At 29.6% G+C, this 24,000-nt stretch overlaps 2 protein-coding genes across 3 annotated transcripts in view; one reads left to right on the top strand and one right to left on the bottom strand.

Moving 5' to 3' along the window:
• Positions 1-5,643, top strand: part of LOC131934981 (uncharacterized) — a 37,146-nt gene extending 31,503 nt beyond the window's left edge. For both annotated transcript variants that reach the window (XM_059291256.1, XM_059291255.1), the window contains exon 6: positions 5,556-5,643. The gene's annotated coding sequence lies outside the window, so the exon portion shown is untranslated. The remainder of the gene's footprint in view (positions 1-5,555) is intronic.
• Positions 5,644-10,276: 4,633 nt separating this feature from the next.
• Positions 10,277-23,141, bottom strand: LOC131934985 (neprilysin-like). Its single transcript, XM_059291261.1, has 14 exons — positions 23,020-23,141; positions 22,627-22,717; positions 21,591-21,716; positions 19,055-19,153; positions 17,584-17,661; positions 15,897-16,012; positions 15,714-15,772; positions 15,019-15,070; positions 14,637-14,704; positions 13,804-13,928; positions 13,042-13,107; positions 12,677-12,775; positions 10,648-10,724; positions 10,277-10,405 (listed from the first exon to the last, which is right to left on the bottom strand). Exons 1-14 carry the CDS (start codon positions 23,139-23,141, stop codon positions 10,306-10,308), a joined length of 1,278 nt encoding a protein of 425 aa, XP_059147244.1. The 3' UTR covers positions 10,277-10,305.
• Positions 23,142-24,000: the final 859 nt, after the last annotated feature.

Raw genomic sequence — 24,000 nt, forward strand, 5'->3', positions numbered from 1 at the left:
CAACGGGAGACGGGCCAGTGTGAAAAGGAATCGATAGGAAGTACGATATAAATTGGTTTAAAACTTAATTACCAATGTAGTTAAATTTAAGTATTATTAAAATGCAAAAATTATAAAATATATAGTTTTACAATTTAGAAAAATAAATTTTAAACTTTTGTTACTATTTCCGTGAGTTTCTACACATATTTTTCGTATCAATCGACAATAATGATAAAAAAAATCACATAATCATTATTCATAATAGCCTCAACATTTTTGAAATTATCAAATTTTTTGAAGCCCCTACATGGTTTGGTTCAAGAAAACAGTACCAGTGTAACTGCGAGGATGATCACTGCCATGAAGATGGACATTGTAGGCCTGGAGTAAAATGTTATCCTGGCTGGTTTGGCAAATACTGCCAGTACGGTAAGATGTCTATTGGAAGTTAACAACACTTAACCTAACGAAAGATGTCGTTAAAAGAATTTAAATTATATACACAATATTTTCTAAAGAATATTAAGGAATATTTATGCTGCTCTAAATTTTACCCTGGAGTTTGTGATGAATTTTACGATAAAATATGCTGTCTTTTATCTTTAAGTTAGAAACAATGTACTTAATATATGTGGCTAAACATAATAATTGAATAATGCACTCTTATAAACACTCATATATATATATATATATATATATATATATATATATATATATATATATATATATATATATATATATATATATATATATATATAGATATATATATATATATAATACATATATATATATATGTATATATATATATACATATATATATATATATATATATATATATATATATATATATATATATATATATATATATATATATACATGTGTGTGTGTGTGTCTGTGTCTGTGTTTTCAGCCTGTTCTCATCACACTAAAGCAGGTGGACTCTACCTTACATTTAGACAGTCAGGCCCTGAAGAGTATTTACACTGTCTATGTAGTTGCTTAGTACATAGACAAAATGAACAGAACATACAGGAAGCTGGAGGCTATACAGCAGAAAATGCAGGCCTTGTGGTTTTAAGGCGTAGTTTGAACACAGCCTGTTGGGCTATATTGTGATTACAGGAAACTCACAGATAATACATGCACTGAATTTTTTGCATCTGCTTTTCACTTGCGTTTTAATCTTATAGGGTTTGTAAAATTTGTTCATAAAAAAATCGGTAAATAAGCTCATTGAAAACATCGTTAAATGCAGTGGATCTGCTAATTGATCACGACAGCAGCAACACAGTAACAGACGGTGACGACTTCACCTGCCTCGACAATGGAGCAAGCAGCTTAACACTAGAACTTGGGGGTGTTTTTACCGTCTCCTACATAAGGCTAGTTTACATATACGGTACGATTCTTCTCAAAGGTATTCATTTTATATCAAGTTGTTTGTTTTACGTTTCTTAATTGGTAAAACAAGAGAGTTTTTTTTATATCATGTTTATTATTTATATTATTAAATTAACAATAGAGGTGTACGTTTTTATCACGTTTGATGTCTTATATTACTAAATTGGCGAAAATAGAAGTGACATTGTTTATCACATTGTAATTTTTTAAATTACTAAACAATAAATAATAAAGATATACTATTTTATTACGTTGTATAATTTATATTACTAAATCACGTTGTATGATTAATATTATTTAACTATTAAAAACGAGATAAATGGCCCGTTGAGGGTGAAATACAACGGGTGCTAGGTTGATAGTGTTGTCTTTTTCTCATAACTGATACCAAAACCAAAATCACCATCTCTACTTCAATTTTAACCGAAAGCGAAAAAAATAGATTTTCTTCGGCGTGAAATCCTCTGCACGCAGACCCCTTTTAAAATTAGACAATTATTTTCGGTGGTAATGGTAGTGGCTTTATTATGAAGTATCGATGACGTCAGTATTATTGTAAATTTTTTTTTGGGGCAAGGGCTTTTAAATAGTTTGTTCAATGGCGTCATATTATTGTGTGTAGGCCTACTTTTCCGGCTTTAGACTGTTTCCTACTTTATGTTCCATGTGACGTCACGTTTCGTTTTCCGTTAACTGTGAAATTTTTTACTTTGCTTGGGTTGTCTCTTAGTATTGCCAACAGATAGGTAGATAGAGTAACAGAATAGTGAAACTATAATTATCGATAGAGAAAATGCAAAGTATGCTATGATCTGAACTGTGAAAGAGAATGAAATTATTTTTCCTCTAACATTTCTCTAAAACCATGAAAAAACATGAAATTATTTTTCCTCTAACATTTCTCTAATACCAGGAAAAAAACATGAAATTATTTTTCCTCTAAAATTTCTATAATACCATGAAAAAACATGAAACTATTTTTCCTCTAACATTTCTCTAATACCAGGAAAAACACAAGATGTTCAAATCGAGTACCAGACGATGACCTCCCCTTTCACCTGCCCTAATGCTAAAAAATATACAGAAGATAATATTCAGGACATTTACTGTGATCATAACCAATTGGCGAACGCTTTAGTTCTTAAGGGTCCCGGCGTTTCATCTCTGTGTTCTGTGTATTTCAGTGGAGGTAATCTATCTTCTTTTTTTTTTCTAATAACAAATGCAATTTTTCTGTATAAAATATACTCCATTCTAGAATATTGCACTTTTTGTTTACAATTTTTCTAAACCCTTCATTTTTACAAGCGTTTATTACAGGCGGAGTTGTACTACTCTTTCTGCACTATTGTATGCGCATTTTTATGTTTATTTGCCGCGCAATCGTTTTAAGTTTTGAAACTCTGTTGTAAATTTTTAAAAAATGCATAAAAACCATTTTAAAACAAGCTGTTGTATAATAAAGCACTAAAATGGAGAAAATAAACGATTTTCTTGAAATATAGATCTATAACAATACACTACTATTTAAATAACTATAAAGAAAAGCGAAGATCTCTTTCTAAATATTAGGAAACTTATTTAATAGATAATATAATGACCCACGATTTGCTTTATACTTATTTAAATAGTAGTATTGTATTATATATTTCAAGAAAATCATGTACTTTCTACTTTTTAGAGCATTATTACTTAAAAACTGGTTTTAAAAGGTTTTTTAATTCAATTATTGTTCCATATTTACTTTTATTCAGGACGTAATCTTGCATTGAAACAAAAAGCAGTTCTGACACCTGATTCTACAAATGCTGACAATACTGTAGATGGGAACTGGTGGAATTGTGAACCTCTTCAAACCAGTATCACTAAAGAAACTCCTTTCATTGAAATTAGCTTTCACAAAACTGTATCAATCTCTCGCTTTAGACTGCACAATCGTGTTTACGGTCAGTAATCATTTTTACATTAGCTACATGTTTCATAATTACATCACTTAAAATAAAATTAATTATCTTTTAAAGTCGTTCAGAACTGACTTAAAATAAAATAAAAACGACACCTTTGTTTTATTATAAGTATGTTTATGATTGTAAAACGTAAGTAGTAAAATTACACAAATTAGCATAAAATATTCAGGCGAACTTGTACGCCTTTATGAAGAACACATACGTATATCTTTTCTTGAGAACTCCGGACACTTAGATTAGAACTTGAAAAGATTTTCAAAATAATGAGATGATAAAGAAATTGATTAGGTCGTGCACATAAAACTGCATCCTTAGAAAAGTTGATAGTGGTGGTAAAACCGGGTTAATTGAGACTCAAGATAGCCTCTTAATCAGAACAATACGAACGCTTAGATTTCGCAGGGTCATAACAGGGCTACTCGTAAGGTCACAAAGACTTGGTGTAACTCTTCCATAGTAAATATTATCGAATAAAAAGGAAATAAGAACAGGTGAAAATATTAGAGGTGTCTCTAATTGGAATAAACGTAGAACAAAATAAATATAAAAACTGATACATACTTAAAAACGATTATTAAAACAAATTATTAAATATATAAAAAACAAAAACAACTATAATAAAAAACATATGCATACATAGAAACCAGAACTAAACATTGAAACTACCCTGGTAGATAATTGTATACGTTTGTAAGTTACCCTTTCGAATCTTGCGATTCATTGCACAGATAAAATAGAGTTGACGTGTTTCCGTATTTGGAATATGAAGGGATACCGTTTGGTATATTTGACTAAAACATTTATGTGTAAATATAACATTCCTGTACATCCATCGTGATGCACCCGGATGCAAACGCGACTCTCCAACCTAATGTGATTAGAGCGACTCGCCCAAGTTGGGACCTTTACATGCAATTGGTTGTGTTTCAAAGGCAACTGAACTAGTTTTATTCGGTCTAATTTTTTTTTTCTCTTTTCTTTGTGATCAAATCTTCACCTATTTGGCTATGCTGCTGATGGTTAGCACAAGGCGTTTGCAATACATCCACACTTTTGGATTGTAGATCTTAGCAATTTTGGTTTTTCCTTGAATTTTTCTCTATATCCTGCTTATGTAACTTTGATAAATCGTCTCATTTTCAGATCAAAGAATCACCTTTGTTCAATGTTTTTGTTGTTGTTTTGTACCTATATATTCTATTGAGATTTATTTATATAGATCACACAAAAAGCTGAATCAGTCTTTCATAAAAAACTTAGGCGAAGATGTGAAGTCCTCGGGAGTTGTGATAGATGCATTTGATGAGCAATCAACACGCCTACTTCACTACACAAATGAAAGCACCATGCAATTGGAATTCAATTTGAATATTGAAAAGCTAAACAGGGTATCAAAAGTCAAAATAACTAACCCAAATACTAAATCAAGTTCGTTTTCTGATTTCGTCGATAACATATGCGAAATTCAAATATTTGGAGGTAAGTATTATATTGTTTTGTTAAAAATTGTCATTTTATTTTTTTTTAGCTTAAATATTGTACAAAAGTTTACACATTATTTGGTTTTTATCTTTAAAAAGCATTAACGTTAGAACAGAAATATAATAAAGATTAAAGATAGTGTGATACAGGTTTAATCGAACCCGCCGAATTGTGTGTTGACAATTCTATAGCATAACTATTTGCATAATACCTGCAATTTTTTTTAAAGACTGTATCGATGGATCGTGGGGATTGGACTGTGAAAACAAATGCGACAAAAAATGTGGCAACGTTTGTCATAAGGAGACGGGCAAATGTTAACTTTTAGGTAGGGATATTTTGATGGTAATTTAAAATGGCTACAATTCTGGTAGTTATACTTTCGGTTTGCTGGTAATTTAATGTTTTAAAACCAACTACATTCTTGTTACATTGTTGTTTTTGAGATAACAACTATTTTATGATTTAAAAGTTGGTTTAACATAATTCAATTACATTTTTTAAAAATTTTATATAGTGTGAAAATAGGTAGAAAATAATCATTATACAATAAAATCAATTGTTTTTTAATTTAAAAAAGGCTTAATTCTTATGAAACATGTTTATAAAAACACATTCTGAAAACATGAATAGTGTGCATCGTATTTAATATTCTTACTAGCATTTCAAGCAACAACTTGGTGACATAAAAAAATGAGAACTTCATTTTTTATCTCCACACAGATGATTTAAGCATGTAATGCTTTCAATTTTGTCGTATTCAGCATTACCCTGATGCTTTCTAATAGATTTATGCTTTTAATTATTTATGTAACTAATTGTATGCATCCATTAAAAAAAGGTATCACCCGAATAATATTATGCTTTTATTATTATTTTTTATTTATATTTAACAGAATTTTAAGAAACAACAAACACTACTGTAAAGCTTAAATAGTATAAATATTTATTAGCGAATAAATATCCATACTAAAATTTAAAGGCAACTGCTTTAAGCCGAAAAACTATATTACTATTATTATATAATTTCATTCTGTTTTAAATAGCTATTAATATTGCTTTGCCTAAGCTCATATATCATTGCATTATTATCAAATCTCGCCTTAAGCGTCAAGCAGAAAAGTTTTTCTGTAAAACTTACGTACAGTTTGTCGTTGAACGTATACATGCTAATCCACATGTTAGCTAAGTCGAACCCATTGGGCAGATACAAAAAACATCTCAAGTAATACACCGGACATTACATTTCCCAATATAGGCCTACGTTTGATATACACATTGTTTATGGAACCTTACACATAAATAAAAACTATCAATATTATTTGAACACTATAAAACTAATAAAGGAAGCAGTTGCTTTAAAATCCAGTGCACAGAGAGGAATAAAAAAAAATCTCTTACTAGCTGAATCAAATCTGATAATCAAAATTATTTCAAGATACAAATCGAAAGGTAAGTAACATGTAACATTAGAATGAGATTATGTAAAATAAACCGGGAGTGATCTCCTCTAAACTTTATGGAATATTCTTATATAACACTACGGGGGATGGCAACTCGGGATATAGGCAATATTTTAAATCCATTTTTAATTACTTAAACTTTTTAAAATAGAATAAAAATCTCTTAGAAAAAAAGAATTGCACAACAAGTGAATGCTAAATAAAATGTATATAATAGTGCGGAACATTATTAGTACTTTATAAATTCACATGCGTTTTTTTGAGAAATCGGAAATAGACTAAAGTACTACTTCCGGTCAACGGAAGTTACTAAAAATTTGATAGAAGGCAGAGAATAAGATCTTTTTACTTATATGTGAAATTTCATTTCTCTATCTGAAATAATAGTCTAGTAATAGGATTTTAAAAAATAGAAAGTAGAGAAAGTTCCACTTACGGTTATTGGAAATAGTTGAAAAGTTTATACGGATCTACAAATTAGTTATTATACACATATATGAAATTTCATCAACCTAGCTGTAACGGTACTAAAGCTATGATGTTTACAGATACACACACACATACACACAGACATACGGACAAGATTGCAAAACTTTTTTTTCCGACTCAGGGTGTAAAAAAGTGTAAAATGTCGATAATTGCAAAATTTCGAATTTTTTGCACGATTACAATTCTCTATACTTTGTATACAAGTAAGTAAAACAGGGTAAGTAACGTGTAATTATTAGAATAGTCTTGAAACGTCTATGTAATCATACTACATTTTTTAAATCTTAAAATATATATGGCAAGCGATAAAATTAAAGTTACATTTTAACATTTTTAATTGTTTGAGAACCATCGATTATACTCATTTTCATATATGTGTATTGAATATAAGTTGTTGAGAAGCCTTTTAGAATTATTTTATCAATTCATATTTTTTTTTAAAACCTTCCTCAACCTCTCCTCGAAGACAACCGGAATGTCCAGGGAGAGTAAATGAATGATAGTCAGAAAAATAGTTTTCCATGATAAAATACACAATAGTTGTCTATGATGCATAATGTATGGCCTAGTATTGTATTTATATTAAATAATTTAACATCCCCTATAAGCACAACACCATTAATCTGCTAATCTATATTAAAAATAAAAGTGTTTGCTAAATTTATATTATATTACAAGTATTTATTTGTTTGACTATTTCCATTCTTAATAAAACCGGAGGTGATTTTGTACTTATTACACAAATATTCAATTTTGGTTGAAAAATATGCTTTCTGGCAACAAATATTTGGAACCATTTGGAACCAGCTTTTCATGCCTATTATACAATAAAATATATAGATCTTTATGAAAAATTTAGCTGTAGTATCTAAGATATAAAGTTCAATTGTGTATATTTATATGTTTGTAAAATGTTTGTAATTGATTGGATTTAAGTGTTAGATTATTATAGTGCTCATTGTCTAAATTTATGAGTTAAAAAATTACTATTGAAAGTCTTTAAAAACAATTTTCATTTTATATACTTAGAATAATAATTTTCAAATATGAACATTACATAAAATTAAAACAAAAATGTATCAACGTTTATAAAATTTCTAAAATTGTGTCTGAAATCTATTTGCATTTTGTCCTTAAGTTCTCATAACGTCCCTTGATTTTGAAAACACAGTTACTTCCCTTTTTTAAAAAAACCAGTCAAATCGGGGGAAGAAAGAATTTACTTTTTTTTCTTTGTTTTGGTGTGAGGAAAAAAAATATATAATTAGCGGGGACTGATTAAGTGCAATGTCGTTGGTATTGTGAATACTGCCTTTTATTTATTCTATACACTGAACGTACTGTTTACTAATTATTTTTTAAAATCAATAACTGTTAATAAGCCAGGTCCTACAAATCCTATATGTTTAATTCTTTCCATTTACGGATAAGCTTGAAGTATTATAATTTTGTTCACTAAATTGAAACAGGCACGTCCGCTGGCGCCACTCCACGGTTCGATTTGGTGCCCTGGGCTATCATGTGAGCGCTATGGTGCATAATTTCGTTTTAAACAGTGCGATAGACTATGAATAAGAAAGGTTATTATAGTTTTTAAGTGAATCAAATCCGGGCGTCCTCCGGCACCCCGACAGGACGCTATTTGGCGCCCCGGGCCTTCCCGTGTTCGCTATGGTACCTACGTTTGCGTACGTGAGTTCAAAAGCCTATGAATAAGTTGGGTACTATAGTCGTTTACTAAGTTGAATCAGGCGGTTACGCCGCACGTCGTCATGGTGCGATTTGGCGCCCCGGGCTAGACTGTGGACACATTGAGTTTATCTTTGCGTTTGTGTTTTTTTTGTGTTTGAGTTCAGGTTTGCGTTTGTGGTTGTGTTTGCGTATGGATTTGGGTTTAGGTTTGTTTTCGTTTGCTTTTTTTTGCGTTTGTCTTTTCGGTTGCTTTTTCTTTGTGTTTGTGTTTTCTTTGTGTTTGTGGTTGTGTTTGTGTTTGCGTTTGTTTTTGTGTTTTCGTTTGTGTTTGTATTTGTGTTTGTGTTATGTTTGCGTTGTTTTTTTTGTGTGTGTTTTGGTTTCGTTTGGTTGTGGTTGGGTTTGTGTTTGCGTTTGGATTTGTTTTCTTTTGCTTTTTTGTTTGCGTTAGTGATTGTGTTTTCTTTGTGTTTGTGGTTGGGTTTGTCTTTGCGTTTGTTTTTGTGTTTTCGTTTGTGTTTGTTTTGTGTTACTGTTATCTTTGCGTTTTTTGTGTGTTTTGGTTGGTTGTGTTTTGCCGGGTTTATGCTGATTACTAAACACACAAGTTATGGTCCTTTACAGATACGTTTTTCAAAGTTGACAGTGCAGGGCCTGGCCGGGACGGCTAGTTTGTATTAAGAAACAAATAAAGCAGTCCTAAATGTGAACTTGTTGCTATTAAGGACTCTTTCAAATTTATTAAAATGTAATAAAACGCATTATATTTTAATGGGTAAACCGTAAATTATATGTAGCAATTAGAACAGAAATAAGGATTTAGAATAACATTGAAATGTATCAAGAAATTTTATAAACGTAAAACTATAAATCAGGTATTTTCAATGATTTCAAGTAACGGGGGAAAATTATAACAATGAGAAACATTACACTGGAACTAAAACTAAAAAAAAAAAACTGACAAGAAGGTAAGTACAATTGCACCACAGTCTCCGAAAAGACTAAAATCGTATTATATTTTATACCGCTTAATTTTTTTTCCTTGAAGATACTCCAACCGTATGATCGTTTCTGAAAAGACTAACTATGTATTATATTTTATATAGCTAATTTATGTTTAATGTGATCAGGTTGTGTTTAATACAATCAATTCAACAGAAAACATTGGTGCAGAAATGTAGATGCAATCGTTGGTATATATTTGTATGCATGTTTCTGCTTCAAAACTTAAAATAAAAAACCTATAAAACTATAAAATCAAGCTACACAAAACTTATGCTAACCAATTATTACACAAAATACAATTGATGTATATAAGTTTTATTTACATTCATTGTTTTATATATAAAATAATTAACCCATAAATAAATTCATGAACCCAAATTAATGTTTATTTTTAGTATAAACTGTAACTCTAATTTTGATATTTATTTAACAATGGATGGTTTAAATTAGAATAATAAGCTGGCTCAAAATATTAATTTTACACAGTGATACAGTAAACTTTCACAAAATGTTGTAGTCTATTTTAAAGATGAAAATATATTAAATTTTAACAAATGATATTGTTTTGTCTATCTGCTAAATCATACGTATAACAAATATCGCATTTAAATTTGTCGGAATCGAATCAGTCATTTTCGGTGATGTTTTGGTATATATGATATTGTTAGGTTTATTTTATATGATTTCAAAAAAAAAATTATTCCAAGTTTTAGTTATATTTAAACAGGTATTTTTTTATTATTTATATTATATATATATATATATATATATATATATATATATATATATATAATATTATATATAGAGAGAGATACAAGCGCATTTCACCACATAAAACACTTATTCTCAGGGTTCATGGTTGAGTTGATCTTACAATCGAAAGTTCTAGCAAAATAGTTAGAGTTGCAGAGTGGTCCTTGAACACTGTTTTAGAGTAACAAAAATTCAACATAATTTAATAATGCGGATTATGCGTTTTTGTATCATGAACGTGTGTGTATAGATTATACAATATCTACAAAAAATTTGTATGAAAACATTACGTTGATGTAAGTTAACGGTACTCAACATATTCAATATAATTTATGTCCTATACTATGTTAGACGATCTTGATAGAAATTGACTCTGCATTTAAAATATTAAAGAGTAAGGCAAGTGTACACACCGAACGTTGCCCATAGCATGTGTTTCGTATTGTAAGATAAAAGGGTGAAAGCCGTCTTTTACTTTAGAGCACCATAGCTGAAAATTATGAATAGAATTATAAAATCTTTTACTAAGTTTAGCCAAACTTAAAGCATTTAAGTATATAAAAACTAAATGAAAAGCTAGTTAAATGACACAAAAATGAAGAAGAGGTAAGATAAGGTTTAATAATTTAAGCTTTTTCGAGTAGTTATTCATTTTACCTAAAGGTAAATTATGAAATCTTAGTAGATTATTGTACTTATTTTATTTTCAACGATAGGTAAGTATTATATTGTTTACATTTATCGGAGAATGAAAAATAAAATATGGCTAAATTAAAATAATTATATCTGCAAAGCTTTGAGCACAAATTACTATTATGTTTTTTATGAAATGGAGTTTTCAGAATATTAATCACGGAGTTCCTGTAGAGTTAGAGCCATAAATGTATGCACTACAAAAGTGAAAACTTATGTCATAACTTAGGTTTGATAAAAATAAACAGAAATGTAGCCTTAAAATAAAAAAATAAAACTGTTTTCTGGATTTGCAACTTCGATAACATTTATTTAATATTATTACATTTCTGGATTATTTTCAGGCTTACATTTTTATTTTTAATGTTAGTTTTTGGTCTCTTTGACTGCAACATAAAAAACCCACTTTTTTAATACATTTTAACAATAACGATTGGAAGAATTCATGTTCATTTTATTATTTAAAATCTCCTTTTTTACGTACCGCATTGCAGTTTACTAATCCAATTTGAATTATATTTTCCAAATTTAAAAACTAACCAAAGGAAAGTAATTAGATTATCCTCTAATGAAATTTTAATCTTTGTAAACTATCTTTTTTACCAATTTTAATTTTTGTGACTGATAACCAATGCATTTTAATTCGAATGTTTAATGAAAAAAGTAACCTAACATTTTAGAAATTGAACACTTAGACATCAAATTAAATGTATGTACAAAAATAAAAACCTGAGAAATCCAGCACAATTGTGATCTTGTGAAGTTTTAGTATATTCAAATAAATAAAAAATCGAAATCGAGATCAGTTTAGAAGAATGTAGTTTAGCAATTTTATCTGTATGTCTGGGTGTCTGTGTTGCTGCCTTTTTGTAAACACGATTCAATTAAGTTAACAAAATAGCATTTATACTATAGGTATATCGCATTTGTAGTTCAGTTTTGAATTTTAAACGATGTCCGGTAAAAAGAAACGTTACTTACTCTGCTTACAGTTTCAAAAAGCCTATTCCTTTGTAATAGTATGTTTTTGTTTTTTTTCTCAAATTTTGACAATTTTTTGTAAACGAAAGTGATACTTTTTTGTAGTTTTTTGGGAGAGCTATAACTTTGACGAAATTTCACATAAAAGCAAAAGATCTTATAGCTAACTCACTTTCAATTTTTGAGTTACCTCCATTAACGTTACTCTATTTCTGGTTTCTAAAATACCGATAATTTAAGCACCGTTTCAGTTAGATGGATCAAATTTTAAACATAAGTATGAATACTTATTCTCTTGATTCTGACAAATTTTTAGTGAATTTGTTTAAAATAATATTGACGCTATTACCAATTCATAAAAAAAACCCGTAAGAAATGTTTCTTTATCAAGTACTAATTTTCCGATCTATAATACACTCTATTTTTGCGTTCAATTTGGTAGGCAATTATTTTTTTCTACTTGATTTTATATTGCATTTTAAAATTTAAGCTTCTGTCTTTTAAAAAAGAAGAAACATTTCTAAAACCCGGTCGGACTGGAATTACCTTATCCCTTACTGTTAAATAAGAATATGCGAGAAAGCTAAGGGGTGATTACTCACGCTTTATTTTATTAGGCCCCAATAAAATATTGTTTTAAATCTTTCATAACACAATATGTTTTAACAAATCAGCATTAAAAAGCATAACAGATGTACTCTAAATTTTATGAAAATAAAGATAATAAAATATTCAATTAGCTTTTTAAAAATGTAAATAGCGTTTTACCTGGGCAAAGCTAACGAAGAAAATCTGGTTATGAGTGAGATTAAGGTCAGGTAACTTTTCTTCTTCCGCACCTCTTTTTGTTACCCATCTTCTGTAAGCCTGGGTATGGAATTGAAAAAAAAGATGATAACAAATAACGTTATTTTCGTTCGTAAACGTAAACGTAAAATTAAATATTTATTATCTATATACAAGTCATATTTTTAAATAACGGAAATATGTATATTAAGGAAATATTTTTATAGCGAACTATTATTGAAAAAAAACAACTCTTTTTCTGTCTGTCTCTCTCTTTCTATCTCTCACCCTCTCTCTCTCAGGTATAAGGATCTAACCGCACCAAGCTATGCTCATTTCTTACGTACCAAGAAGCTTTGGTCTAACCCTGTATGATCAACTAAATTCTCATTGAGGGTCTTGTAACCATCCACCTATTCAAAACCACAAGTGAATTATGAGCATTTTAATGCAAGAAATTATATCAACATTCCATTAATTCAAATACATGGAAATATTCCAATCATTATGGTGCTTAGTACAATTATATGTTTAAATATCCGGAATAAAAAGTTTTCTTCTAAAACAAAACAACTATTTTTTTAAATAAAAAAATATCTGAATTTTATCTCTTTCTGCTTGTATGATAAAAATAGTTTGTGGATAGATTTAAATATAATTTACAGGAACTGAAAATCTCAAATAAAATTGTGTTTTAATGCAATTTGCCTGTAATCAACAGCACCTAACATCACCAATGGTGCCAATTTAATATTATTTTTCGTCGCTAAGTACTTACTTCTTTCCTATCAACAACTAATGTGATTGGAAAAAAAATGTAAAAATATCTTTAAGAATAGTTAGATGTCATGTACAATTAATACGCTCACACATATACATGAGTACTTATATAAACCTTTCTTGATATATATATATATATATATATATATATATATATATATATATATATATATATATATATATATATATATATATATATATATGTGTGTGTGTGTGTGTGTTTGTGTGTGTATGTGTGTATGTGTGTATGTGTATGAATGAGTGTTGTGTGTGTCTCTGTGTGTACAAGCAACTTTTTTTTTCATAATAATTTTATTTTTAAAATTTACTTGGTGACCTTCCCAGTTGTAAAAACTGTATTGATGAGCATAGCAAGTTGCAAGATATTTAAAGATATATTTGTCACTCCAAGTCCACCAATCATTTAGTTCTCCATTCTCATCATATTGTGAACCTTGTAAAGTTAAACATGTTATTTTCATCATGTTGTTAGCTTCGTCAATGTATAAATGTCATTGTTAACATAGTTTGCACCGTAAGAAGGTAAACATATAATTTTATTGTGTTGTACACAACGAGAAGGTAAAAATTTTCTTTTCATCATGATTTCCATCCTGTTAAGGTAAAATGTTATTTTTATCACTTTAACTTGTAAAAATAAAATGTTATTTTCAATATAGAATACAATTTACAAGTTACTTATTAATTTTTATAGTGTGAACCTTTAAAGTTAAAAAATGTAATTGTTAAGCACGTCTTCATTTGTTTAAACTAAAGAACATTAATTCGTCAAAAGTACTTATTCTTCAATAGATTTGTGTTCCTCTCCTATAGAAACAAGTATAATTTTTTTTAATAAATAAAATAGGTTGTAGTTATAAAAGTATAGCCTCCATTTTTTACTCAAACTATGCTTTAGAGAATATTAAGTAAATTATATTCGTTTTTTGTTGGTAATAACAACGAATATTTTTTTTTTAAATACAATTCCAATTTTACTTATTAATTATTATTTAAATTATTAACCCTAAATTAAAAGAAGAGTGGTGTTTCTCTTTCAAGCAAAACCAACAAAAAAACACCCCACATCTTTTAAAATACCGTTTAAAAATTAGAAATAATCTCTGTTTGATTTCGTTTCTCACATGGTTGCTACACTCACCCGCAGTATCAAATCCATGGGATATTTCATGACCGATCCCTGATCCGATACTGCCATAATTCATAGAGCTTAAATATTCAATAAGATTTTAGAAATTTAAAATTAATTTTAGAAATATCATATTTAATATAAAGTTTCTGGATTTTAAAAAAAATGCAATAATTATAGACAAATACTTCAAATATGTATATATATATATATATATATATATATATATATATATATATATATATATATATATATATATATATATAATATTATATAGGCCTATGCATTACTTTATTTATTATTTTCGATATTGTATATTTAATACTTTATATAAAGTCTTCTTCTTTTGTTTATGGCAATTAGAAGAAATGCTATGCATATATAAACGCATTACCTTGAGCCCATACGATAGTAAAATGGTGGTTGTAAGATTCCAGCAAGAATAACTAAGCAAATAGATACATTAATAAATACAAATTTAAAAATTCTCGAGATCATTTTCAATCTTTAAACAATGGTATTTATTTGTTTGTGAAATGTTATTAAATTACAGATTCTCTGTAAAATAATTTGGAGGTAACTTCAATAAACAGAGTTTCTTTTAGGCAAAGATGTCCACCCCCCCCCCCCCCCATTATTCGCTCCGGACGTAATGAAAAAAAATACAACCCAATAGTAAATATATATTTTTTAAAGTATTAGCTTTAGGGAAATTCATATTCCCTCTACCCCCTGGTAATTTTAAACATCCCTCTATCACTGAGAGATATCTGAATGAAATCCTTGTAATTAACGTGTGATTTTGCGATTGCGTGGTACAGTACTGTAAAGCGATTGCGTGGTACAGTACTGTAAAGCGATTGCGTGGTACAGTACTGTAAAGTGATTGCATGGTACAGTACTGTAAAGCGATTGCGTGGTACAGTACTGTAAAGCGATTGCGTGGTACAGTACTGTAAAGTGATTGCGTGGTACAGTACTGTAAATAAATCACGAATCAATTTAATTTAGCACACAGAAACGTGGATTGTTTATCATTAACTTGACTATATTAAATAAAAAATATAATTACACCGAGGGTTAACGTACATATGCTGTTCCTTGTAGGGATATGGTAAGCATGAGCGACAGATGTGGATACGGGCCACCTGTAGATAGCAAAAAAAAACTACAACTATTTCAAACATTATTAAAATGTTATTATTTCAAAATTAAATATAATGCCTTATGGAAAAAAAGCCCTGTCTACAATTGTTCTAATATTTTTCTTACTTCTCCGGGTATTCTGTCTCCGCTGCAAGTAATTTTAAATTTTCCAATGCGCTGCTTTTAACCATTGTTAGAGACAACTCGAAAAATCCGAGCGTTTCAAATCCGGGCTTAAAAACCTGAGGAGAAAATTTGGAAAAAAAAAAAACGGCAGTGATCTCCCCTTATCTTTCTCAAATATTCTCATATAACTCTACGGTGGAAGGCACCTCGGGATATAGACACTATTTTAAATCCATTTTTAATTATTTAAACTTTCTAAAATAGAATAGAATCTTGTAGTAAAAAAAATGCTCACTAAGTGAACGCCAAACAAAATATGTATAATAGTGCGGAATATTATTTGTACTTTATAAATTTACATGCTTTTTTTGAGAAATCGGAAATAGCAAAAAAAAAATTACTATTTCTGATCAACGAAAATTACTCAAAATTTGATAAAAGGCAGAGAATAAGATATTTTACTTACATGTGAAATTTCATTTATCTACCTGAAATAGTACTCAAGTTAATACTTATAAGTTAAATTTTATCAACCTAGCTTTAACAGTACTCAAGTTATCGTTTTTACAGACACACATTCACACACAGACATACGAACAAGATTGAAAAACTATGTTTTTCCGACTCAGGAAGTTCTAAAACGTCAAGATTCGGAAAATCTCATTTTTTTTTACACGATTACAAGACTATTCAAGATATACGAGAAAGTAATAAAGATATTTTTTTTTTACTTTCTCGTATACGAAGTATAGAGTAAGTGCAAAAAGTTGAAAAAAAAAACCATAGTTTTACAATCTTGTCTGTAAGCCTGTGTGTGTGTATGCATGTATGTCTGTACGTTAGTGAACACGATAACTTGAGAACCGTTACATCCAGGTTGATGAAATTTCATATATAAGTATTATGTCAATTATGTAGTTCAGTATCAACTTTTCAGCGATTTCCGTTAAACGGGAAAGGGAAGTTATTCTACTTTTGGTTTTTAAAAAGCCAATAACTTTAGTACTTTTTAAAATAGATAAATAAAATTTAACATATAAGTAAAAGATCTAATTTTTAGCCTTCTTACATATTTTGAGTAATGTTTGATGACCGGAAGTAGTAATATACGCTATTTCTGAATTCTCAAAAAACGAATTCGAATTTATAAAGTACTAATATTCCGCACTATTATACACATATTGTTTGCCGTACACTTGGTGTGCAATTCTTTTTTCTATGAGATAATATTCTATTTTTTAAATTTTAATTAGTTGAAAATAAATACCCCCCTACAGTTATTTAAGAATATTCGAGAGAGTTTAAAGGAGATAACCCCCGCTTTATTTAAGTGTAATATTGGAAGTGATATCCTGTAACATAATTACGTATTACGTTTTATAACATGACATGTCCCATATGGCTCGTCGACTCCGATTTTGTCTGGTTTTGCTTCCCAATCTTTTTTGTTCATCAAAGAACAAATTGCAATGGAATGTTTATTTGATTTTGGATTTTCTTACCCCAGCTATCGAGACTCGTCTGCGCAAGGGTTAGAAATGTAGACTATTCGGTTTAGTAGCCATGACCGTTAACGACCCGACCACATCAGCCCAAGGGTTTAGCTTGAGTTACAAGATTTGCAACAAACACACGAACAAAGAAACGGACATTATGAACTAAGTGAAAGCTTGTAAAAACGACTTACATTAGAATAGTATGCATTGAGTTTATTATCATCTAAAAGAGATTCTGGATATCCAACATTGAAACCCATTGCTGATAGCTAATGTAAATATATATATATATATATATATATATATATATATATATATATATATATATATATATATATATATATATATATATATATATATATATATATATATATATATATGTATATATATATGTATGTATGTATATATATATATATATGTATGTATATATATATGTATGTATATATATATCTAATATATAAAGCTTAATTCTGTATGTAAAAATACATGTTTGTCGTTGACATACTTCTATGGATTAAAGTGTTAGACTATTACCATGCACATTTGTCTAAATTTATGAGTTAAAAAATTACTATTGAAAGTGTTAGGAAATAATTTTCATTTTTTAAACTGATAGATAGTAATAATTGTCGGCATGTTCATTAAACACAATTTTTAAACAATATCATCTTTTACAAAAACTCTAATTATGTCTTTATTTAGTCCTATAGCACTTACTTCCCTTTGATAAATTAGGAAAACACAATTACTTCCCTTTGAAAAACCATTGCATTAGTGGAAAAGAATTTACTTTTTATTACTTTGTTTTGGTGTTGGGAAAAAAATAATTACATAATTAGCGGGGATTGATCAAGTGCAAATGTTGTAGGTATTTTACGGATAAGCTTGGAGTATTATAATTGCTCATTAAATTGAAACAGGCGCGTTCGTTTAAGTGAGTGCAAAAACTATGAATAAGTTGGGGTACTATAGTCGTTTATTAAGCTAAAACAGGCGATTCTGCCCCGGGCGTTTATGTTTGCGTTAGTGTTTTCTTTGTGTTTAGGTGGGTTTGCGTTAGTGGTTGCGTTTTGATTTGGTTCGTTTTTGTTCTTTCTTTTTTTCGTTTTTGTTTGTGTTTTTTTCTTTGGGTTTGTATTTGTGTTTTTGGTTGGTTTTGCGTTTGGATTTGGTTTGTTTTCGTTTGCTTTTTCGTTATTTTTTTGTGTTGGTATTGGTGTTTGTGTTTGTTGTTAGGTTTTTGTTTTCATTTGCTTTTTTGTTTGTTTTTTCTTTGTGTTTGTATTGGTGTTTGTGGTTGTGGTTGGGTTTGTTGTTAGGTTTTTGTTTTCGTTTGTATTTGTAATTGTGTTAGCGTTATGTTTGCGTTTTGTTGTTTTGGTTTTGGTTGGTTGTGTTTTGGGTGGGCAATGCCGGGTATAGAATGATTACTAAACACACAGGTAATGGTCTTTAACAGAAAGGTTTTATTACAGAAGCCAGAGCAGGGCCTGGCCGGGACGGCTAGTATATATATATACATACATACATATATATATATATATATATATATATATATATATATATATATATATATATATATATATATATATATATATATATATATATATAAATTGCTTTGTGATTATAAATTACATAGAACTTATAAAACAACTTCTTAACCTTGGTCTTTGCTCGTGCCTTTGTTTCGTTGGACAGCCAAGTATTTTTATCCAATATCTCGTGAAAAGTCTCAGTGATATTATGGATCATAGCCATTACCTAAAAAAAGTGATTTTTCAGCATGTTCATTTTTCTTTTTTCATCTCAATATTTTAAAATTTTATTTTCATAAAAGAAAATAATTTTTTAAAAGCTGTGCATGCTAATCCGATTCATTGTAATATTGCATGATTTAATGCAAATTTTATTGCTTAGGTACACATGCTATTTAATCCAAAACTCTTGACTATTTGCTAGAACATATAAAGCTAACAAGAGTAAAAAAAATATATATGTATATTTATATATAATATATAGTATATACAGTATATAGTATATATAGAAATATATAAATATGTATATATATAAATATATGTATATACATATACATATATATATATATATATATATATATATATATATATATATATATATATATATATATATATATATATATATATATATATATATATATATATATGTGTGTGTGTGTGTGTATGTACAAACACAGAATACAAACATAGGATGCTCATTTCCGAACTGATCGGGTTAAAAAAAACTGATTTTGTTTTTCTTTTTCAATTAAAACAGATTTCAACAGCATGTCATTTGTGTGTGTGTGCGTAAGTGCATTTGTCTGTTTTGATAATTTCGGTTTCATTGTTTGTTTGTTGTAATACTTTCTATCTTCCAGCCTGTCAAATGAAAATAAAATGTGAAAGCTTTGTATGTGAAATGGTTTCTCTTGTTATGTTTATTTTTTATGTTTTCTTGTCTTTATATTGTTAATTTTAAATAGATTTCCGTTTTGTACTCTGACATTCTTTAGTATGTTTTTTTTTCAAATAATAATTTAAAAGGAGCTCATAAGCACCCCTATTTAACTATTTAGAAAAATGGAAATAAGTCATGGAAGTGTTTTGAGCGTTACCCTATCTTTCATACTACAGCTCATGCATATACTTTTTACGCAACAGCACGTGTTAGCTAATGTATAACATCACTACTGTGGTTGATCTGTTTGTTATATACAAAATAGGGGGGGTCTTGCATTTTGTGACGATGTATGACGGAGGGGAAAGGGGGGAGGTAAAAAATCATTTATGGATGACCCCAAAACAAAAATAAGTAAATGTATATACAACCGAAATTATTGTCATTATATTCTTTCTGATTATTTCTAGAATACAGGATAGTACAGATTCGTAGTTCTACCAAAACAAAATAAACCGGGAGTGATCTCCCCTAAACTTTCTCGAATATTCTTATAAAAAATAACAGGGGATGGGAACTCGGGCTATAGACAGGATTTTTAATCCATTTTAAATACTTAAAGTTTTAAAAATAGAATAAAATCTCGTAGACAAATTAATTGCACACCAAGTGAACGCCAAATAAAAAAGCGCATAATAGTGCGCAATATTATTAGTACTTTTAAAATTTACATTAGTTTTTTGAGAAATCGGAAGTAGCGTAAATTACTACTTCCAGTCAACGGAAATTACTCAAAATTTTACAGAAGGTAGAGAATTAGATCTTTTACTTACATGTGAAATTTCATTTATCTATCTGAAATAGTACTCAAGTTATAGGCTTTTGAAAAATTCAAAGTAGGAAAAGTACCAGTTCCGGTTATCGGAAATCGCTCAAAAGTTGATACGGATCTACGATTTTGATAAAATACTTATATATGAAATTTCATCAACCTAGCTGTAACGGTACTCAAGTTATCGTGTTTACACACGGACACACACACACACAGACAGACAGGCACACAGACATGCGGACAAGATTGCAAAATTATGTTTTTCCGTATCAGTGAGGTGTAAAACGTCGAGATTTGTAAAAATCTCGATTTTTTTTTGCACGATTACAAGACTTTCTCTATACTTCGTATATACGAGAAAGTAAAAAGTACATTTTACATTGTAAAATCACAATGGATTGTGGGCCCCCCAACCAATGCTCTAAAGAAGCAAAAATCGTCTTAATATCTAGCAACCTCTTTTCGAAGGAATTTTGCCGACCACATCGTGTGTTTGATTGTAGGAGAAAGAGGACTCTGCTTTCACAATGGTTTAAAAACAAAAGGAAAAATAATATACAAGAGCGTGGTATGGTGTCTATAGAATAAAGATAATACAATCGCAGCTACAGTAGTCATTTTACAAAAAACCATCAAGTCAAAAATGCAAAAATATTAATTTTTTTAACTATAAAAAATTGATTACGGTCGGCTGTGGGCCCCTACATTGCGTGCCCCCCCCTCGCATTGCGGAGTCTGGCTGTACTCTAGTTCCGCCCCCGGTGTACACACATACAATATGAATTAAATATGTAGCCACGCAAAACTATGCTATAAAGTATCATCGTAACATACAATATTAAAATTGCTCTACAGTCAGAATCAAACTCAACTTCTGCAATCGGGTTACAAAGAATGTTTTTGAAAATATATTCCTTTTAAAATTTTAAATGAAAGTTAGACATAACTCACGGAATCTTTATCCTCCTTTCTGAAGTGTTTATCCACATACATCCGATAAACAGCTTCTGGGAGTTTCTCCTGCGTAGTTTTCAAGCACTGCAACCACCGTGTACTAGTAGTTTTTTTGGATTGATCCTGTAATTGTGAGTAGTCGAAATTTCTACAACAATAGGAACACGAAATTCTACAACATCCTATAGACTAAATTTGTACAACTATTGGAACATGACATTTCTCCACCATTACACAAAATTTCTACAACATTAGATAAATATAATTTTACAACAGTAGGTGTACGAAAATTTACGACATTAGATAGATAACATTTTTACTACCCTAGGTACACGAAATTTATATTCTAATTTTTATTCAAGACCTAGATTTCAATGTATGAGTTGTGATTCTATTGAGTGGTTTAACGATAAAAAATAAAAGAAAGCATACGTCTGAGCGCATGGAATAATTTAAAGTTTAAATCTTATTGACGTTTGAACGGTGCCTTAAAGTAAGTTAAACAATGCATTTCAATACTTTATGAGTTGTGAGCACACGGAACCGACTTTTGGGTGATCCAGTGCTTAGCGCAAAATATAAGACGAACAACCACAAACGGGTTACAAAACACCATACGAAATTAAATAAACGGCTCGTTAATACTAAAATAGTTCAATATTTTATATACTAAATACTAACCACACTAAAGCAGTCTATTCTAAACACAAAAAACGATCGCTAGTACAAAAACTAAGATACAACGGCTAACTAACCTTAAAGAAGTAACCTACACTAACCTTTGTGAGATATGAACAAAACTGAGGCAATCCACGCGTTTTCACACACCTTTTATAGCATTACACAAACCAGACTGTCACAACTCACAAAACGAGGATTGAGCAGGGAGGAATGGGGCAGGGTACAATGTATAAACAACATTCACCCTCATTCATCCCCCTTCACACATCTACTACATATGTGAACACACCATGCAACAGTGAGTATATCTAACAATTGCCAGGATACCTAGTAGACATAAATAAATACATACTGCAGGATATTTGTTATTTAACTCCATGAAGCGAAAGTCCAGAAGTTCAGTAAAGGTAAGCAGGCGAGCCATCATGTAATTAGCCAGAGCTCTGGTAATAAAAAAACCGACAATACATGGAATTATACACCCAATCATGGCTTTTATTATTGACATAACACACATACACACACAAATATATATATATATATATAATTTATCTATGGTATTTACATATATATATATAATTTATTTATGGCATATATATATATATATATATATATATATATATATATATATATATATATATATATATATATATATATATATATATATATATATATATATATATACAATCATGTAAAACATAATTTTTGAAACTAATAGAGCATGTTCTATATTCTATTTCCTGACCTTTTTGAAGTGGATCTCAGTAAATCTGAAAGCTGATTAAAGTACCAGTCTCGATCCAACTTAACTGTGTCCGTTGATTCAATGACGATATTTCCTCTTGCCGCAATCGTTTTAAACACCATCAAGCTAGAAATAGAAATAGTGCCAGTGTTTATGTCTGCTGAAGGAATATTTATATAGCTAAAGGTGTTTATGCTAAATCTACTACGTTCTTAACGATTTAGCATTATCATATTTTTAACAGCATGCACGTTTAAATAATACTTTCTAGTGGTAGTATCGTTGCATGCTAAAATTGAATATTACATTGTTAACACAACACGAAGAGCAATTTTATTAACCAAAGCTCATTATTTCTAAATGAATGAGATATTTAGGTTTTGTTCCTGAAATTCTCGCTTTTCTGTATATTTACAAGTTATGACAGTTATTATAAAAAAATAGCAAAAACATGGCTCTTATTTTTCAATGGATATAAAATTTAATATCTGAGTCTTTATAAGCTCTGCTGTACTCATATAACCATGCCGGATATTGTGGAGAGAATCATGCCGGATATTGTGGAGAGAACCATGCCGGATATTGTGGAGAGAACCATGTCAGATATTGTGGAGAGAACCTTGCCAGATATTGTGGAGAGAACCAGAGAACCTTGCCAGATATTGTGGAGAGAACCTTGCCAGATATTGTGGAGAGAACCATGCCAGATATTGTGGAGAGAACCATGTCAGATATTGTGGAGAGAACCAGAGAACCTTGCCAGATATTGTGGAGAGAACCATGCCAGATATTATGGAGAGAACCATGCCAGATATTATGGAGAGAAACATGCCAGATATTGTGGAGAGGACCATGTCAGATATTGTGGAGAGGACCATGCCAGATATTGTGGAGAGAACCATGCCAGATATTATGGAGAGAACCATGCCGGATATTGTGGAGAGAACCATGCAGGATAAAGTGAAAAGGAACCATGCCAGA

This window comes from Physella acuta, unplaced genomic scaffold, assembly GCF_028476545.2.
Source record: "Physella acuta isolate Inbredline_101_S28 unplaced genomic scaffold, ASM2847654v3 ptg000126l, whole genome shotgun sequence".
In the NCBI taxonomy this organism is placed as follows: Eukaryota; Metazoa; Mollusca; class Gastropoda; family Physidae; genus Physella; species Physella acuta.

Bases quoted from the DNA above. Each gene is read 5' to 3' on its own strand.
- LOC131934985 (XM_059291261.1), bottom strand. From the start codon at position 23,141: ATGGTGTTTAAAACGATTGCGGCAAGAGGAAATATCGTCATTGAATCA. The intron at 17,662-19,054 runs GTTAAGAAGTTG...TATTTACATTAG, and splicing joins AGGCACGAGCAAAGACCAAG to CTATCAGCAATGGGTTTCAA. The intron at 10,725-12,676 runs GTAAAACGCTAT...CATAATTTTCAG, and splicing joins TCTTCGTTAGCTTTGCCCAG to CTATGGTGCTCTAAAGTAAA.